The 17,427-nt window shown below is 44.0% G+C and overlaps 1 protein-coding gene across 4 annotated transcripts in view; it reads right to left on the bottom strand.

Moving 5' to 3' along the window:
* DPYSL2 (dihydropyrimidinase like 2) overlaps positions 1-17,427 on the bottom strand; it is an 87,298-nt gene that overhangs the window by 19,380 nt on the left and 50,491 nt on the right. For all 4 annotated transcript variants that reach the window (XM_082200420.1, XM_082200421.1, XM_082200422.1 and 1 more), the window contains exons 4-7: positions 5,631-5,795; positions 4,086-4,147; positions 2,986-3,066; positions 2,491-2,559 (exon numbers count right to left, since the gene is read on the bottom strand). In XM_082200420.1, coding sequence (XP_082056546.1) covers positions 2,491-2,559; positions 2,986-3,066; positions 4,086-4,147; positions 5,631-5,795 — 377 coding nt within the window. The remainder of the gene's footprint in view (positions 1-2,490; positions 2,560-2,985; positions 3,067-4,085; positions 4,148-5,630; positions 5,796-17,427) is intronic.

Below are 17,427 nucleotides of genomic sequence, written 5' to 3' on the forward strand. Positions count from 1 at the left end.
CCTAACCAAGCATAATTTTACAAAGCCCCCCCCCCTCGTTTGCCTTTACCTCCGCCCCTCCAAAATTTTAGAAAGCCTCTCAGGCAGCTGCAAGTATTTCTGACTCACTGCTGGAGGCAAACAAACTATTACTAAAAGCCACATGAAAACCTCACTGTGGCCTTTTCCATGTGGGTGGGGAGGCCACGACTGCAAAATGTCACCTTTCAAATCCCTGGGCAATGCAAGTTGTGCTTTCTGCCTGGATGAATATAGTCACACGGATCACTGCCAAACATCTTAACCCACTTTGCACTTCTGTGTTCCTTGCTGACTATTCTGCTGTCTTTTTCCTCCCTCTCTTTCCAAGCAAAGCTAGGAAGCCGGAATGGGGAAACTGCAGTCCACAGGTGGTTGCTAAACGACAACTCCCAGCAACCCTGACCACTGGCCATGGGCCCAAAGTACCTTTAGGACTGTCCAATTCCATATGCTCCACCTAACCAGTGAAGTCTTCTGATGGGGCACTTTCAGTGGTCCCCCGTGCCCCTGAAGTTTGGATGGGCTTTTTACCAGATGCTGAGCCTTTGGTGTGGACCTCTTTGCCAGCAGAGGTTTGGCAGAATTCAGCCTTGCTCGTTTTCAGACTTCTTCTAAAAACTGTTTCATTCAGAGGGGAATTTCAAACCTGAGTTCTTTTGCCAACCAGCTTTTACCCATATGTCCATATGCCTGCGTGCATGTATGCATATTTGTTTGTTTGTTTGTTTGTTTGCTTGCTTGCAGGGAGAAGTTCTAACTCTGCCCAGGCTTGCATCCCAGAGAGACCACTTCAGGCAGCAATACAAGTTGCCAGTCTCTGCAGCCACAGTGATTCTCCAGTGGTTTGACTTCATTCCCAGAGGCGCACTCCATCGTCCCTCAAGACCGGCGTATGCCAATTATTATTGTTTTGACTGTGTTTTTCAAGTTGTATACTGCTCTAAGATATTTTATATGAAAGTGCAGTTTAGAAATTAGATAGGTAGACAGACAGATAGCATCTGATGTGGACAAAGCTTTGCAAATGCATTGAGCATTTTACCAGGGGTGAAGAACCCCAGGAGCCTCCAGGCCTGTCCCCAGGAAACACCCCTCAACAGTCCTACTTCATATCCTCGCCTTGGATGCTTTTCACCTGCATGGAATGGGTCCATGAGCCTTGATCACGCCTCCTGCTTGCCTGGATGGAGGATGGCAGGGGGGTGAGAGGGGGTGAGTAGAAACTAGCCTACTGTACAAAGGTAAAATTTGCTTTCAATTTCCACACATTTTGATCCCTGGTCCCACCCAGTACTAGCATGTGTCCCCCTCCCCACCCCTACCCCCAAAAAGAAGATTGCCCAGATAGGAATGTGGCTTTTAAGCTGAAGAACATTCCCTGTGCCTGGACCATTCTGTTCAGCACAGTCCAAGTTCCTGTGATGCTGATATAAAACTCCATCTGTCCCATGAAGCGGATTTGGAAAGCATGTAGGAAAGTAAGGGGAATCCTGCAATCATTCGGGGGGGGGGGGGAGTGGACCTGATCTTCCCTTACCTCACCACTGCATGCTGCCTCCCCAACCTTCCCATCTCGTGTTCCTCTGCTCCTCGGAAGAAATCAGCAATGCTCCTGCAGCTTTCAGCTCCCTACCCTTGCAGAAACGTGGCTTCCCTTCTTCCCATCCCTGCCATTGTTGCTGCCTTCTCCTTTAGAGGTTTCTTCACCTCCCCCACTCACAATGGGTCCAAGTAGCACAGACTGGAAATCTGAGCCAAAATTCTGCCTGGTGCCCCTCCGCACTCCCCCCCTCACTTCAGATCCTCCATTTCCTGACGAGATCTTGATGCTTGGTTTTCCTTCGCCAGCAACTTGCTTTTGTGACACCAATATACCTTTTGGCAGGCTCGCTAACCCAGATGCCTAGCTAACCACCTCCTACAACAGGCTTGGGGAACCGTGTTTTGCCTGAAGGCGGCATTCCCTTCTGGGTGCCACGTGCCAGGAGTGGGCAGGGCCACAGGCAAAAGCAGGCGGAGCTACAAACATAATATGTTTCCTCTGTACAGAGGACTAGTTTCTAAAAACACACACACACACACACACACACACACCTGTCTCTGTCCCTTCATCCAGGCTAACAAGGTCTACAACTGCCTTTCAGTTGAAGAGATGGATAGCTCAATTGGTTAGAGAGTGGTACTGATAACACCAAGGTTGCAGGTTCAATCCCCGTAAGGGACAACTGCATATTCCTGTATTGTGGGGGTTGGACTAGATGATCCTCAGGGTCCCTTCCAACTCTATGGTTCTGTGAACTAACCCCTACCCCACTGGGGCCTCTGTGCCATCTGACCACCTCTGCCGTACATGTGGCTACCATGTGTAGAATGCAAATTCCTCAATGTGGGATGCAGTATTCTGTGTTATTGCTACTGGCGTCATGAAAGGCAATCAAGGCAAAGGAGTAAGCCAAAACTATCCATCACCTCTTCAGGCCTGCTCAAAACATGCCCCTCGGGGCCGGTGATGCCCAGTTCCAGGATCCTCTGCTGTTCCTAAAGCAAAATGGAAAGGAGAAAAGATTAAATGTCTTTTACTAGCATGTGTCAAGGACTTCTTCCAAAGTGCTGAAGCTAATCTGCTTGTCTCCATGGTCTCTCCCCCGACCTGCCATCTTGCCCATTGACAGTGGAACCTGGTCCATTTGAGAAAATGGGATACAGCCCCATCCCCATCTTACTAACAACCAGTCTAGGGGGTACCAGTCTCTGCCATCTTCCTCCTCCTTAGTCTTAGTCTTGCCCTTGTAGAATTCAGAGAGTAGGAGGATGGGGACAAAACTAGAATTAAGTTGGCTCCACTCGTTGTCGGCTCTGGCCCCAGTCCCAATGGGGAAAAGCCAGCACTATTGCTGAGCAAACTCCCTTTCAGAACGCCTGAAGAGAGTTCATTACTTCTCGTGATCGGGAAACTCTGCTTACCTCAGCAATGATGTCTCCATTTTCAGCATGAACTTGGGCTATGGCCCCAATGTCACGGATCACACTCAGGACCTCGTATATCTAGGCAGACAAGAAAGAAAGGGTGCTGGCTTTCCTAAATTACGTTTATAACATCTCTAAAACTCACCCTCCCATTCCAGGACTCAGGGAATGAGTTTTCCAGCTATCTCAATCCATCCATGAAATTCTGAGAAGTTAACACAAAGATTCCGTACAGCCATAACAACTGAGCAGCTATCTATCTCGTTTCTACATCTCCCTCCAGCATAATGAGGATTATGTCAGAAGAAGAAGAAGAGTTTGGATTTGATATCCCGCCTTTCACTCCCCTTCAGGAGTCTCAAAGCGGCTAACAATCTCCTTTCCCTTCCTCCCCCACAACAAACACTCTGTGAGGTGAGTGGGGCTGAGAGACTTCACAGAAGTGTGACTGGCCCAAGGTCACCCAGCAGATGCAGGTGGAGGAGCGGAGACGCGAACCCGGTTACCCAGATTACGTGACTCTTAACCACTACACCACACTGGCTCTCAGTGTGTTATCCTCATCTGACAACACTTCAGGGTGGGTTAAGCTACCCCAAGGCTGCCCAGAAAGAGCAAGGATTTGAACCTTGGCCTCCAACCATACTAGCTGGGCTGGGCCAGCTGCTCTCCACAAAGTAAACTAAGAGCATAATGAGCTTCACATAGTGACCAAATAATATGCCTCTGGGAAACCTATAGGCAGGGCCTGAAGCCAAGAGCCCACCCCCTGCTGGTGTACAGAGTTTGAAAATCTAGAAGAGATTTAAATGTATGTATGTTTCCAGTTTACATCTCCCATAGTCCCTGTCATCCACTGGCATGCTAGCTGGCCCAATGGGAGTTGGCATTCCCAACATCTGGAGGGTCACAAGCTCCCCACTCCTGGTTTTTGAAAAGGGGGGGGCACCAAAAGGTCTTAGCCCCCACCCTGCCTCAAATCCGTATTTCCTTGAAAAACTGTAAAGGGTATTTTTGCCCTGCACCCAAGGAATGTCCAAAAAATCTGGGCCAAATATTTTGGTTCAGCTATAATGCAAACCAAGAAGGTACCATACCTGAGAATCTGTGAGTTGGAAGTGATCCTTGAAAGCCATATACACCAAGAAAGAATTCACTCCTATCAGAAGCAAGAGAGGGAAGGAAATTTAAAATCCATCAGAATTCCATTTAGTTGTAAACATATGGACAACCACCCTGGGTCATACCTGTGTGAAGCCCCAATGTACCAGACAGTCCAATAGAGAAAGGGCAAAAACTTCTCAAACCCAAACACCACATGACAAGCCAGTTATGTACCTCTGGCTTTAAGACCTGGTGCTAAAAGTTGGCTTTTTTTGCTCCTCCCTCCTTCCTTTTTTCTTTGTTGTGTTTTTAGATGGAAAATCCATTTGGAGGGGCTGTCTTTCCTTTTCCTTTTCCTTTTTAATTTATCTGTAACCCTATTATCTGAAACCCTATTGCTTAAAGAGCCACAGGGAAAGTTTTTAAACAAACAAACAAATGCAGATCAGATTTGCCTATTTGCACGTTCTCATTACTTATGATTGCAGGAACACGATCCCACGCGCACCACGAGAGCAGTTATAACATAGAGTATGAGAATGGTGACTTTGTGGCGAGGCCAGGAGCTGCTAGTCCCTCTCTGGACAGAATGGAAAGCCCATTCAAAATGGAAGGGCCACAGCAGTGTTAGAGCACATGCTCTGCATGTACAAGCACCAAGGGTCAAGGCTGGGAAAAGCTCCTGCCTTCCACCCTGGAGAGCCACTGCCAGTCACTGTTGACCATACTGAGCTAGGTGTGCCACAGATCTGCCCTGTCGTAAATCAGCTTCCTGATTCATTCTGGATGACATTTGGCTGCTGACTCAATTGGAGTTTTTTCAAAATTAATTGTGTAGTATGTTGGAAGGCTGTTGCTATTGCTCTCATTGGTGCGCCTTATGCTTGGGATATTTACATAAGCCACACTGAGCATGGGGAAATGACAGATACATTATTTAAATAAATCCTCTCTATGCCCTGTTCAGCAAGACCGGGTATGACTTCTGAGTGGAAAGCAGAAGTCAAAGTTGAAGCTAGGAGGCAGATGTTTTTGTGCCTTTGTGTTTGCCTCAGAAACTAAATGTCAGGGAACTGACATCGGAGCCAGAGGCGGAGGGAAGGCTCTCAAGTGATGCTGGAGAGGGACCCAGCAGGGAGAGAAGTAGCTCAGCGGGGGAAGGAAATCAGCACAACACCAGGGATAAAGGGGGGCAGATGGGGGAATCGGCGAGAGGGCTCCAGGACTCTTCGCTGGACACCAGCGGAGAGAGCACGGGTCCTCCGCTACCCACACCCTCCCTGCGCAGAAGACTTCCGCGCAGGTAGAGTAGGAGGAGACTTGGCGTCAAACAGCTTTTATGCTGGAAAAGGTTTAAGAAACGCCCACTGACAGATTCTGCTAGCGACTGAGGCAGCCACGAAGTGAAAGGCTGTCCAGACAGAAAAGGTTTAACAAGGCAACATAGCCAGGAGTGGCGGCAACTTATGCACGAGCAACCCCTATATCATTACACTAAAGAACTGAGCAAGCACTAAATAAAGACTCCTCAGGCTTACCATGATCCTTAACCAAGGCTTCCATCTCCTCCTGAACTCCTTTATGCCACTCCGTGATGTCCACATGCAAAGAGTAATCGCAGCAGGACTTGCTGTCTGCCCACTCTCGCCACTGGTCAAATGCAGAGAGCAAACTGGTGCCTGGCTCAGGAACAACGTGATCAACTGAAGAAATAAAATAAAAAATACAAACATTGGCAAAAACGAATGCATGCTCATGGGTGTGTTTTTTAATTCTTTCATCACTAATGCTCAAAGCAGTTTAAAACATTTTATAAGTTTATCAACAACAACAATCTAGAAACAAATGCTTAGCAGCAAAAGATTCACTCGCCAGTGGCAAGCTGGAAAGGGCATTTGTGAACCCTTGCTTATGAATTGCCTTAGAAATGAACCGGAACCAGACCTTGCCCTGCACACTGCAATGTGTGCAGAGATGGGAGAGATGCGGGCAGTACAGGAAAATCCCCTTCACACCTGTAGGTTTGAAAATCCTTCTGTGATATAACCAAAATCTTGAAAAATATATTGTCATTTGTGTCTGGAGTCTCATCACTATAAAGTGTTTTAAATCTATTTTTCTGTTATATTTGGCATGCTGTTGGGGTGGTGAGCGAGAAGAAACCCCAAAAGGTGCGCTGCAAATTAATTTGCTGACCTCTCCAACACATTTCAAGGCTTGCAGCAACATTACTTTGAGAAAGTATAGGAGGCTGCTTTAAGTGCCTTCCAGACCTTCACCACATGCAATGCATAAAACACTGCCTTGAACGTAATATTGCCACTCTCTGTGTACAGTGCCACAGATCAGAAATAAGGAGCTGCTTTTCAGACATCTGGTTTGACATGCAAAAGTTGAGAACAGGGTCAGTGGAGCAGACAGTGTTTGTGACCATTTGACAAGTAGTAGGCGCAGTCCCGCTCCCACCACCACACTGTTTGGAGAAGGTTCTTAAAGGGGCTCCAGACATACTTTGAATCAGAAGTGGGACCCTCCAGGTGTTATTGGACTTCAGCTCGCATCTGGACCAGTCAGCAAAGCCAATGCTGAGGGATGATGGGAATTGTAGTCCAACAACTTTTGGAACGCCAAAGGATTCCTCAGTTCTGCTTTGAATAAATTAAAAGAGTTACCCCCCGAAGATAGCCACAAAACTTGAAATGAATTGGGCCAAATTGCAAGGATCACGTTCCTGGAAACTCATTGCAATCAAAATGGTTCCTTCCCAAATTTCAAGTCCAAAACTAAAAGCAAAAACAAAAGACACGTTCTCCGCAATCACTGGTGAAAGCAGCTAGGGTTCACTCGCTGCTCCAAATGCCCACCAATGCGTCACAGCAGGCTTAAGAAAGCAGAAGTGGTTGTGGTACAAATGGAAAAGGAAGTCTGCTTCAGGATTAGGAACATGGCACATGAAAGCAACACTGTCACCCCATTTTCTGCAATTCCCTTTCAGCACTCTGACAGTTCAAGGCTGCACTAAGCCAAGACTGGCACCACTTATTAATTCTCATCTGTAATCTGACAGCTGCTCGTGATAAATAATACACTATTTGCAAAACAGCTCAGGGTATTATGCAAATCAAACACTACAGTACTGGAAACAGCAGCCACCAAGGCCCACCAAGTATTTCACATGTACAAAAGCAGCCAAATTATAGCAAAATGGCATTCAGAACCTCTAAATGCAGTGCTATTTTTCTATAAAAAGAGAAAAAGAGGTGCCAGATCTCACTATGAATGCCTCACTCATTCTCTCAGAATGGCAATGGCACCCACCTGAGAGGTGAGTTTCTGCGAGTTCCAGCTGAAAAAAACCCCTGTCTAAATGGATCCAGCAAATATTGTCAGTAGGTCCCAGAACCAACTGTTGTGGATGGCCCTGATCCATGGTGGTCATGCCTCTGCTCTTTGCAGGCCCCACTCTTCTCCTACCTTGTATCCTGAAATCAGGAATAGGGCTGGGCAATATATCAATATATCGTCCAAAATGGTTTGAAATCCATATTGTGATATCGGTTTCATAACTTTTGACCTGACAATATACAGTGGTACCTAAGGTTACATACACTTCAGGTTACAGACTCTGCTAACCCAGAGTGCTTCAGATTAAGAACTTTGCTTCAGGATGAGAACAGAAATTGTGCTCCAGCAGTGCGGCGGCAGCAGGAGGCCCCATTAGCTAAAGTGGTGCTTCAGGTTAAGAACAGTTTCAGGTTAAGTACGGACCTCTGGAACGAATTAAGTACTTAACCTGAGGTACCACTGTATTGCAAATCATGATGTGTGTGTGCATGTGCTATGCAAAAATCACAATGTGGGGAAAACCATGAAGCCAGCCAATGCCTCTACATAGCTCCATCCTTATTTCAGACATTGTGATATCTCAGTATAGTATTGTGATATTTGGCTGGTGATACATCACAATGCCAAAAACCAGTTATCATCCAGTCCTACTCAGGAGACAACTGAGTCTCCACTGAGTCCGGCCCACGCCCATGTCACTTCAGAACACAATCTTGAGTTACTTTAAGACTTCACACAGTGGAGGCATACTATAGATGCTTCACAAGGAAAAGATCCTCAGCATCTCCCAAGTTGGGATGGCTAGAGAACTGATACCAGCCAGTGTGGACTGTATTGAGCCCATGTATAAAGCAGCTTGTTGTTGTTGTTGTTGAATTATTAATTCAATACATTTATTAAATTATTTATTATTTATTAAAATTGTATACTGCCCTATACTTGCAGATCTCAGAGCAGTTTACTGGATATACATGACTATCCAAGGTGTTATTCCATTCATGTATGGTCAGCTCCAGACACGAATGCGTCCAATGACTTCTGGCCATCTCACAGCAGAATGTGGATTCCCTTAACCATTTTCATTCCTCCCCCACACACAGACACATGTAACTTTCGACCCCAATTCCCAAAGCAAACCTCCAATTACAATCTCCCGCATTCTTCCTCCCAACCCTGGCTTGTTTCTTGATTGCTGCCTTTGTCTCTACTGTTCCCCTTTCCCACCGCCCTCCTTCTCCCCCGAGCAAATTAATCAGCTCAAAATAAAAACAAACAGACAATAAGCCAAAGCTAGACAACAAGGCTAACCACTGTTTGCTTATCAGTGAGGTTTTATGCACCAAGCCACACTGAAAACATTATGTGCCTTCTTCTTTTTTTTAAAAAATAAACTGGTAGGGGGAGATAAGCACCATTAATGTATCCGACAGGGTACATTATAAAATAAATAGCAGAGTTGAAAGAAATATTTCATAAGGCTGCTTCTTCTTCTTCTTTGGCGATCACTCATAGCCGAGAAAGATTGTCTTCCATAAACACGGTTTTAACAATGAATCCGCAAGTGACCGTGGAGGCCAATTCTGGACCCACACGTCCTTCCACAGAGGGGACATTGGTTTCCGGGTGGCAGTTGATCACGGTGTGGATTTGCCAAGCGTGCCTTCCTCTTAGCACATTTCTCCCTTGCGTCCTGAGTTTGAGTGTCTTTAAAGCCCATGACGCCTTTGGTAAAGGCTGTTCTCCCACTGGAGCGCTTGCAGGCCAGTGTTTCCCAGTTGTCAGTGTTTATACTATATTTTTTTAGATTTGCCTTGTGACAGTCTTTAAACCTCTTTTGTTAACCACCAGCATTACGCTTTCCACTTTTAAGTTCAGAATAGAGTAGTTGCTTTGGAAGACGATCATCAGGCATCCACACAACATGACCAGTCCAACAAAGTTGATGTTGATGTTGAAGAATCATTCTTCAACACTGGTGATCTTTGCTTCTTCCAGTTCGCCTGTCTTCCCAAGTGATGTGTAAAAATTTTCAGAGACACCGTTGATGGAATCTTTCAAGGAGTTGGAGATGGCGTTTATAAGTGGTCCATGTTTCTCAAGCATATAGTAAGGTTGGTAGTACAATAGCTTTGTAAACAAGAATTTGGTTTCCCTGCGAATGTCCCGGTCCTCAAACACTCTGCACTTCATTCGGGAGAAAGTCGCACTTGCAGAGCTCAGGCGATGCTGGATTTTGGCATCAAAGTTGGCCCTTGTGGAAAGATAACTGCCTAGGTAGGAGAAGTGATCAACATTTTCCAACGTTACACCACTGAATTGGATTTGTGGTGCTGCAGAGGGGCTATTTTGTACTTGTTGGTGTAGCACTTTGGTTTTCTGGATGTTGAGTGATAGGCCAAGCTTCTTGTAAGCTTCTGCAAAGAATGGCTTGGAGGTCATCTTCTGAGTGTGCGCACACTACATTGTCATCAGGATACTGAAGCTCTATGGTGAAAGTTACAGAATCCTTACTCTTTGCTTTCAGCCTGCTCAGACTGAAGAGCTTTCCATCTGTTTGATATATTATTTCTACTCCGGTGGGGAGTTTCCCTTCAACAAAGTGTAGGATCATGGCAATGAAAATAATGAATAGAGTTGGGGCAATAACACAAACCTGTTTGATACCAGATCCCACTGTGAATGGTTCACTTTGAGGGCCATTGTTACCTGTGATTGTTGCTGTCATATTATCATGGAGGAGCTGAAGGATGTTCACAAATTTATCTGGGCAGCCAGTTTTCAGAGGGACAGTCCACAGGGCATTACAATTTACAGTGTCAAAAGCCAAGAATATGATTCTACCAAGAATGTTCAGAAAATAATGGGAAGTTCACCACATTGGTAAACATGGGTACATTTGAAAGGAAAGACCAACTTTTCCTCAAAACATTTATGTTCTTCTATTTTTTTTTTATTTAAACCAGTGGTTTTCAACCAGTGTGCCATGGTACCCTGGGATGCTGCAGAAAACACTAGCCTCTGTCCCTCTTTCCTTCCCCCCTCCTTGGATGCCCCATTGCGTCTCTGCCTCTCTGTTGCAGCAACCCTGGTACCTCTGGAGCTGGCCAATTGATGCTTCCTAGGCCCCTGTGGGACAGTGTGAGGAGGCATCTCTCTTTGAGGCGGGGGGGGGCAGCTTATAGGACTCCTAAGGTGAGGGGAGAGGAGAGGAGGCTGAGGGAACACTCCACAATGGAGGGTGTTCGAAAAAGGGTGAGAGGCTGCCAGCTCTGCAGGCAAGAGGTGATATAACTGGGCTCCTGAGCCACACAGGGGTGCCACAGAAAGAATGTAGTTGGTTAAGGGAGCTGTGGAATTCAAAAAGGTTGAAAACCTCTGATTTTAACCATTTATACAGCACCTATCTACAATCACAGAATTGTAGAGTTGGAAGGCTCCCCATGGTCATCTAGTCCAAGCCCCTGCAATACAGATCTCTGCTAGCCAGCCAACCTCCAATGGCACCTTCCACCGTCAAACAGCTCTTGCCCTCTGAAAGTTACAGCCGTTGCCAGCTAAAAATCCCAGAATTCCCTGTGAGGCAGGACACTCTGGGAATTGTAGCTCTCTGAGCAGAAAAGGGGATGTTTTAACAACTCTCAGCACCGTTAACTAACTAGAGTTCCCAGGACTCTTTTTGCAGGAAGTTGTGGCTGTTTAAAGCAGTATGATACAGCTATAAATGTGTAGTGCACGTAGGGCCTTACAGAGCAAAAGAAGAAGATGTCTCTTAGGGCACAGGGCACACAAGGAGAACATACAGATCTCCTGCATCACGCATGTTTTCCACCAAAATCAGGGTTATAGCCACTGGTATTTCTGAGGTGCAAAATAGTGACTACTCTGACAGACAACTCTACTGATGGACCGTGTTCTGCAGGAGCCAATCAAAAGTGAAGGGTGCCCCAGTATCAAGCCACTCATTGAAAGAAAATGTTTAGCAGTCCCTCAATCAAGACAAACAACTCTAGTGTATTTGCCACACCAACTGGCTAGAATTGGCTCAATCTGCTCCTGGCACAGAGGGAATCAAGCTGCCCTGGATGAAGCCAAGCTTAGTCACCTGGTGGGTCCCAGGACAATGACACTCTATTGGAGTTATTTTATTTGAATGGGGCTCCATCAGGATTGTGTAACAGCAAAGTCATCCATAGATAGATAGATGGATGGATAATTACTACTATCTATAGTCTGGGGGTGTACCTGAGATATTGCCTCAGGTAACATATGCCCACTTGACCGCTTTGATCTGCACAACTGGCACTGTTACAAATGCCATATAACGCCCATTCTGCATTCGTAAGAAACTGATCTTTTTAGTGTGGCAGCACCTATACTTTTGAACTTGCTGCCTGCTGACATCAGGCAAACACCTTCGTTGTACTCTTTTCGGACCCTGTTAAAAACATTTTTTGCTAGACAAGCCTACACAGACATGCAGAATGTTGACCGGTATGTTAATCTTTTTTCAAGTGTATCACCCATTTTAACTTTTTTTAAAAAGAATAATTGTTTTGAACTGTTTTAACTGACAATTTCATTTTTTATTCCTCTTGCACGCTGCTTTGAGGTTTGTTTTTACAATCAAGCAGTGTATAAATTATATGAAGTAAATAAATAAAGAGTATGAGAACATCCTATGCAGCAAAAACCTCCCCTTTGATAGTAAAAGCTCTGCATGCATAAAAAAGTGAAATCAATTGTGGACAGTTGGGGAGCAGGGAATAGGCAAGGAAGAAGCATTTTATCATTTCCTGCTATTATACTGAACTGCCATCTTTGTGCACATGTGTGTGTACAAAACATCCTGGCTGTGCAAATGAACAGTGCGTGCTTTATTCGGCCACTTTTTCCTGGCATAACTATTAATAGACACTATAACAATTATCTGCACATAGGGAACGCTCTCTCTTCCCTGCTCCCCTAAACTTTATGCTCTCACACACAAAGGTCTGGCTAATCATTAAAAGCATATAGGAAATTTCCTTCATTATTTGAGTTAGGGAACAACAGCAGGAAAACTGTTTCATGTTAACGGGTGTTAGTTTTAATTAGAAACTTTGCTTTAAGGTTGCATCAAACTTTCCGCACACTATAAAAACGCTTACTGTTTTATGCACACAAAATCAAATTAGCAAGAGCTGATCATAAGTCAAAAGTCATTTATAACACAGAAATCCTTAAAAAAAAGGATACACAAAAAACTCTTAGTGGACATCTTTGCCTCCCAAGTGAAATATTAAATAACATTTGTATGTTCTAATACATCTGAGTAGGGTGACTTAACCTCAACAGCATTAGGTCTGCCTGCATGTGATGAAATTGTGGGAACTCTACCAAAGTGAATTTCCTCTTGCAAGCCATTTCATTTAAGAATGTAATTACGAGTTAGCAGTGGGAGCTGGCCAGCTTCCTCCCTACACATGAATTTGGAGTTGCTGTTGCAGAATATGCCTACTCAGTGCTCAGCAAACTTTGTGGGATGGGACTTTTATTAAAACCACATCTCACACTTGACACCACTGATTTAGGAAGTTTCCAGTGAGGGACAAGAGAAGAGTATAAGCTGCTTCTTCTACTATATGGAAGTTAACAACAGGACAACAAAAATGGATTTTATGCACTCTAATGGTAGCCAAGAGAACGATACTGATGAACTGGAAGAATAAAGACATTATCTCCTTTAATCAGTGGATTGATAATATGATAACACTTGCAACTGCTTGGATAAATATGACAATTTTGGAATGAATTTATACAAAATGTAGTAGGCCATTAATATTTACATTAGTATTAGTATAATAATATCAAATTTATAAAAGAATGTATGGGTTAGGGTATTTTTGTTCATATTCATATGTTTTTTCCCCTGACACAGTTTTGTTTTCTTTACACAGTTTTTAAAAATCTTTTTGTATCACTTTATTGCTTTATAATTTAATTTTTTTCAATAAAATATCAATTGAAAAAGTTTACCTCCACATAAAAACCCAAAGATAACCCAGGGTGGTTATATAATGTAGACATAGGTGGGCTCTGCCGCATTTTGCAACCGGAGCAGGGGGATCTGCAACATTTTGGGGTTAGCAGTGGGATCTGCTATACCCTACATGGCTCAGGACCTCAATACCTTAAGGACAGCCTCTCCCCATACGGACTGACCCAAACCCTGCGCTTGTCATCTGAGGCCCCTCTTCATGTGCCTCCCCAATGAGAGGTCCAGAGGGTGACAACATGAGAACAGGCCTTTTCTGTAGTGGCTCCCCGTCTGTGGAATAGTCTCTCCAGAGAGGCTCACCTGGTGACATCATTACATGTCTTTAGGCACTAAGGGAACACATTCCTCTTCCCCCAGGCCTTTGGCCATTAAACAATCAATGCCCTTTAAATATGGAGGATTGTATTATTACTATTAGTATTTTCTGAGATTGTTTTATTGCTTTTTTATTATGTTATGTAAATTATGTTTTTAATGTTGTACACCGCCCTAGGATATTCAGATGAAGGGCAGTATATAAATTATAATAATAATAAAGCAAAGTCATGCATTTTTCAAGAGGCGAGGAGTCCTTTAGTGAGACATCCCACCCAATGGGTTCCTTACTGTGGCTTGTTTAACTGTTTTATTAAAATACACTGCTGCTTTTCATGAAATAGAACGAACACTTTATTTGCACCTGGCAAATACTGGAAGGCAAAGTATTGCCCAAGTCCTGGGAAACCTCTTCTCAGTTTCATAGTGACAATACAGATATAACATTGGAATTCTCTTAACAATGGCTATCAAGGCCAGGCTGAGAAATGGAGCACGCATGGTGGCTGAATTCACAAACAATAATACGCCAGAAATCAGTCTCACAGATGAGTAGCCACAGCACTATTTATTTATTTATTTGCTCAGTGTTGGTTTCATTTTCTAACTCTTCTTGCCTCTCTTCTCTGTAGCCTGGTAAGCATGTGGGGATGCGGCACCAAAACAAATGAGGATAATGGTTCCAGTTACAGATAGGTAGCCATGTTGGTCTGCCATAGTCAAAATAAAAAAATAAATATATATAATGGATAATGGTGTCATAGGTAACAAGAAACCATTGTTTACTTAAGCAAAGAATCATTTGCCAAATTAAAACAATTAAAACAATGTTTTCATCTTCTGGTTCATAGACCATAAGCAAACCATAATTAGTTGGCTATACAAACCAATCATTTAAGCTACATAAACCATGGCTTACCACTGATGTGTTAACCAGGCCACTTAGCTTAATCAGGCTAACAGAAGAAAGCACAATCATAAGTTGCTGTGGTTCCTACTAACCAGCTTCCCTCTTAACCAGGGTTTGCTAACCAGCCTCAAGACCTGCTTTAAAACAGTCCAATTAGCGTTAACCATGGCTAGCTTCGGTGACACAACACACAAGGGAAGAAGTATGGAGGGAAAGAGGAAAGGAAGGAAATGAGATCGACGATGCCAGAATTGCTGAGTTGTAAACAGCAATTATACCCAGCTGGGAATCTTCCCTTGATGGTAATCAACGTAATGCTTTACTGTGATGAAGGTTTGCAAAGGGAAATATGTGATGGGGAGGCTTGGAGCAGTAAGAGGCATGACTTCTATGGATACAGCACCTCTTCTATGGTTAAAAGATCTCCAACGTTCTGTCGCCACTGACCCACAAAAAAGAAGAGAAAAAAGGAAGTGTGTGCATAGCCTGGGAATCATTTGCAACTAAAATTCCTTTCCAAGCTAAGAATAAAACAAAAGCTTCCCTTCTGTTTCACAAATCCTTTGCAAATCAAATATTTAAGTAACTGACTTGGAATAGATGCAGATTAGGAAAAGAGCGATATTCCACTCGGAGACAACTGCTAAACCAATTGCAAATGCAACAATGTCTTGTTTACTTCTTGATTCTAAATGAATCCAAGGAGACAAATGATGTTATATGTTGTTTTCTGTCTGCTAGATCCAATGAATAAGTCTCTCTTTCCAAAACGAAATGGATGAGCTTAAAGAAAAGTGAGCGGGGAGCCAGATGATGCAAGCTAGTCTAAGAATGGTGATCACTAGGGATATAAACAACTGCTGTGCACAGAGCCACTGACATTTCACTTGCCACATCAATTCCAAAATAAAAAAATGAATAAAAAGATCTGGATCCAAAAGCATTAAACAATAGGAGAGTGTACATCCAAAATGAAACCATTAGTTAATCTGTCCAAATGCCCAGAAATGATAAAAATACCCAGAATACAGAGAAAACACAGATTCATTCTTGCTGCCTACACTGGAAGTATTGATTGGAAGAGACCCTGCTCTGAAGCCCTAGAGAGTCAAAGCTGACCAAGTGTGGACAACCCTGGGTGATGGTCTGGTGTGGTCTAAGGCAGCTTCCTATGTTCCTATGAACTGGCAACTAAACCCTGAATCAAAGTTAAGCCAATTTAAGAATGAGTATGCTTGAAGGAAACAAGGAGCAAGAATTGGCTTTCATGCTATGGTGCTCAGGCACACAGACACTTCTAAGAGGGTGGTGAGTGAGCAGCCCTGAGCAACTCCTAAACACCTATTCTGATGGTTTTGGGGGTGTTTTGTGAGTGCCTAGCAACCACAGTATGTGCTCACCAACCACTGCTGTGTTGACCCAAAAGGCACTGGAAAGAACCATTGCCAAGAACCATTGTCTCTAGGCAACAACCATTCATTTTCTGAAGTGCACTCTTTCATTACATTTTTCCAAAGCCCCAGTGTTGCCCCTGGGAAAGCTCAAATTTCTTATTTCCAGAAGTTGTGTTCCATCTGTGTAGATCTTCCAAATTCTGCCATTTTGTTCTTGAACTAACACAACGCTTATCCCTCTAGGGAGGGACCATAACACAACAGCAGTGTATACGCTTTGAATGCAGAAGGTCCCAGGTTCAGTCCACAGCACTCCCAATTTCCGTATTTTTCACTGTATAAGACGCACCCAACCATAAGACGCACCTAGTTTTAGAGGAGGAGAACAAGCAAAGCGGGAGGAGAAACGGAAGGGGCTCCTTTTCTCCTCCCGCTTCGCTGAAGGGGCACTGCGCAGCTCTCCCTCTCTGCGCACTGACCCCTCTCGCTCTCCAGGCTTCAGTGAAAGCAACACGAAGCCATGGAGCCTGCATTCGCTCCATAAGATGCACACACATTTCCCCTTAATTTTTGCAGGGGAAAAAGTGTGTCTTATAGAGCGAAAAATACGGTAATATGCATGCCAGGATAAATTATTTCCATGCAACCTTATATCCTCACACTTTTGTTATTACAAACTAAGTACAGAGGTCATCCAGAAAGAGACATAAATGTTGTGAGTTTGAACAGAGCAATACTAACCTAAAGGCAAAAGGGGAAGAGCATGAATCAAGTCCATCAGAATGTTGTTTACCCTCCAGCATGAAAGAAGCTTGCATTGATCTGGGCCATTTTGTGGCATTTTGAGATTAAAATGTGATTGCACAGAGCACTTAACAGTGGTTGCTTCCCTAGAAAAGATGCCAAATCCTTTTTGTCATATTCAGAGTATGTGGGGAGGGGGAGAAGGAAGAGAGAAATATCTAGGTCAGCCATCCACATACGTCTGTTGGAAAGAGGCTGGCAATAATGCCATTTTAGCACTCTGTAGTCTTCAGCTAAGCAAAGAATTCGCCATCCCATAAGGCAATTTCATTCAAGCCTGTTAGCCCCTGTTAATGACCATACAGTAGCTTGAATAATGAACGTGGCAAATGCAGTTGCTTATGAAATCAAGTCACACAATTAAATACAATTTTATGGGTATGCTTTTCTTCTTTAAAACTCAGGTGCCTCATTAGGAACACTGAAAGCTGGCAGTTGCTTTTTTGGGTTTCAGGCAGCAGACATTCCCAGCCGCACCTGAGGATGCCAGGAACTGAACGTGAGACTTTCTGCATCCTAAACACTACCGA

The sequence above is a fragment of the Podarcis vaucheri genome, assembly GCF_965113315.1.
Source record: "Podarcis vaucheri genome assembly, chromosome: 15".
In the NCBI taxonomy this organism is placed as follows: Eukaryota; Metazoa; Chordata; class Lepidosauria; order Squamata; family Lacertidae; genus Podarcis; species Podarcis vaucheri.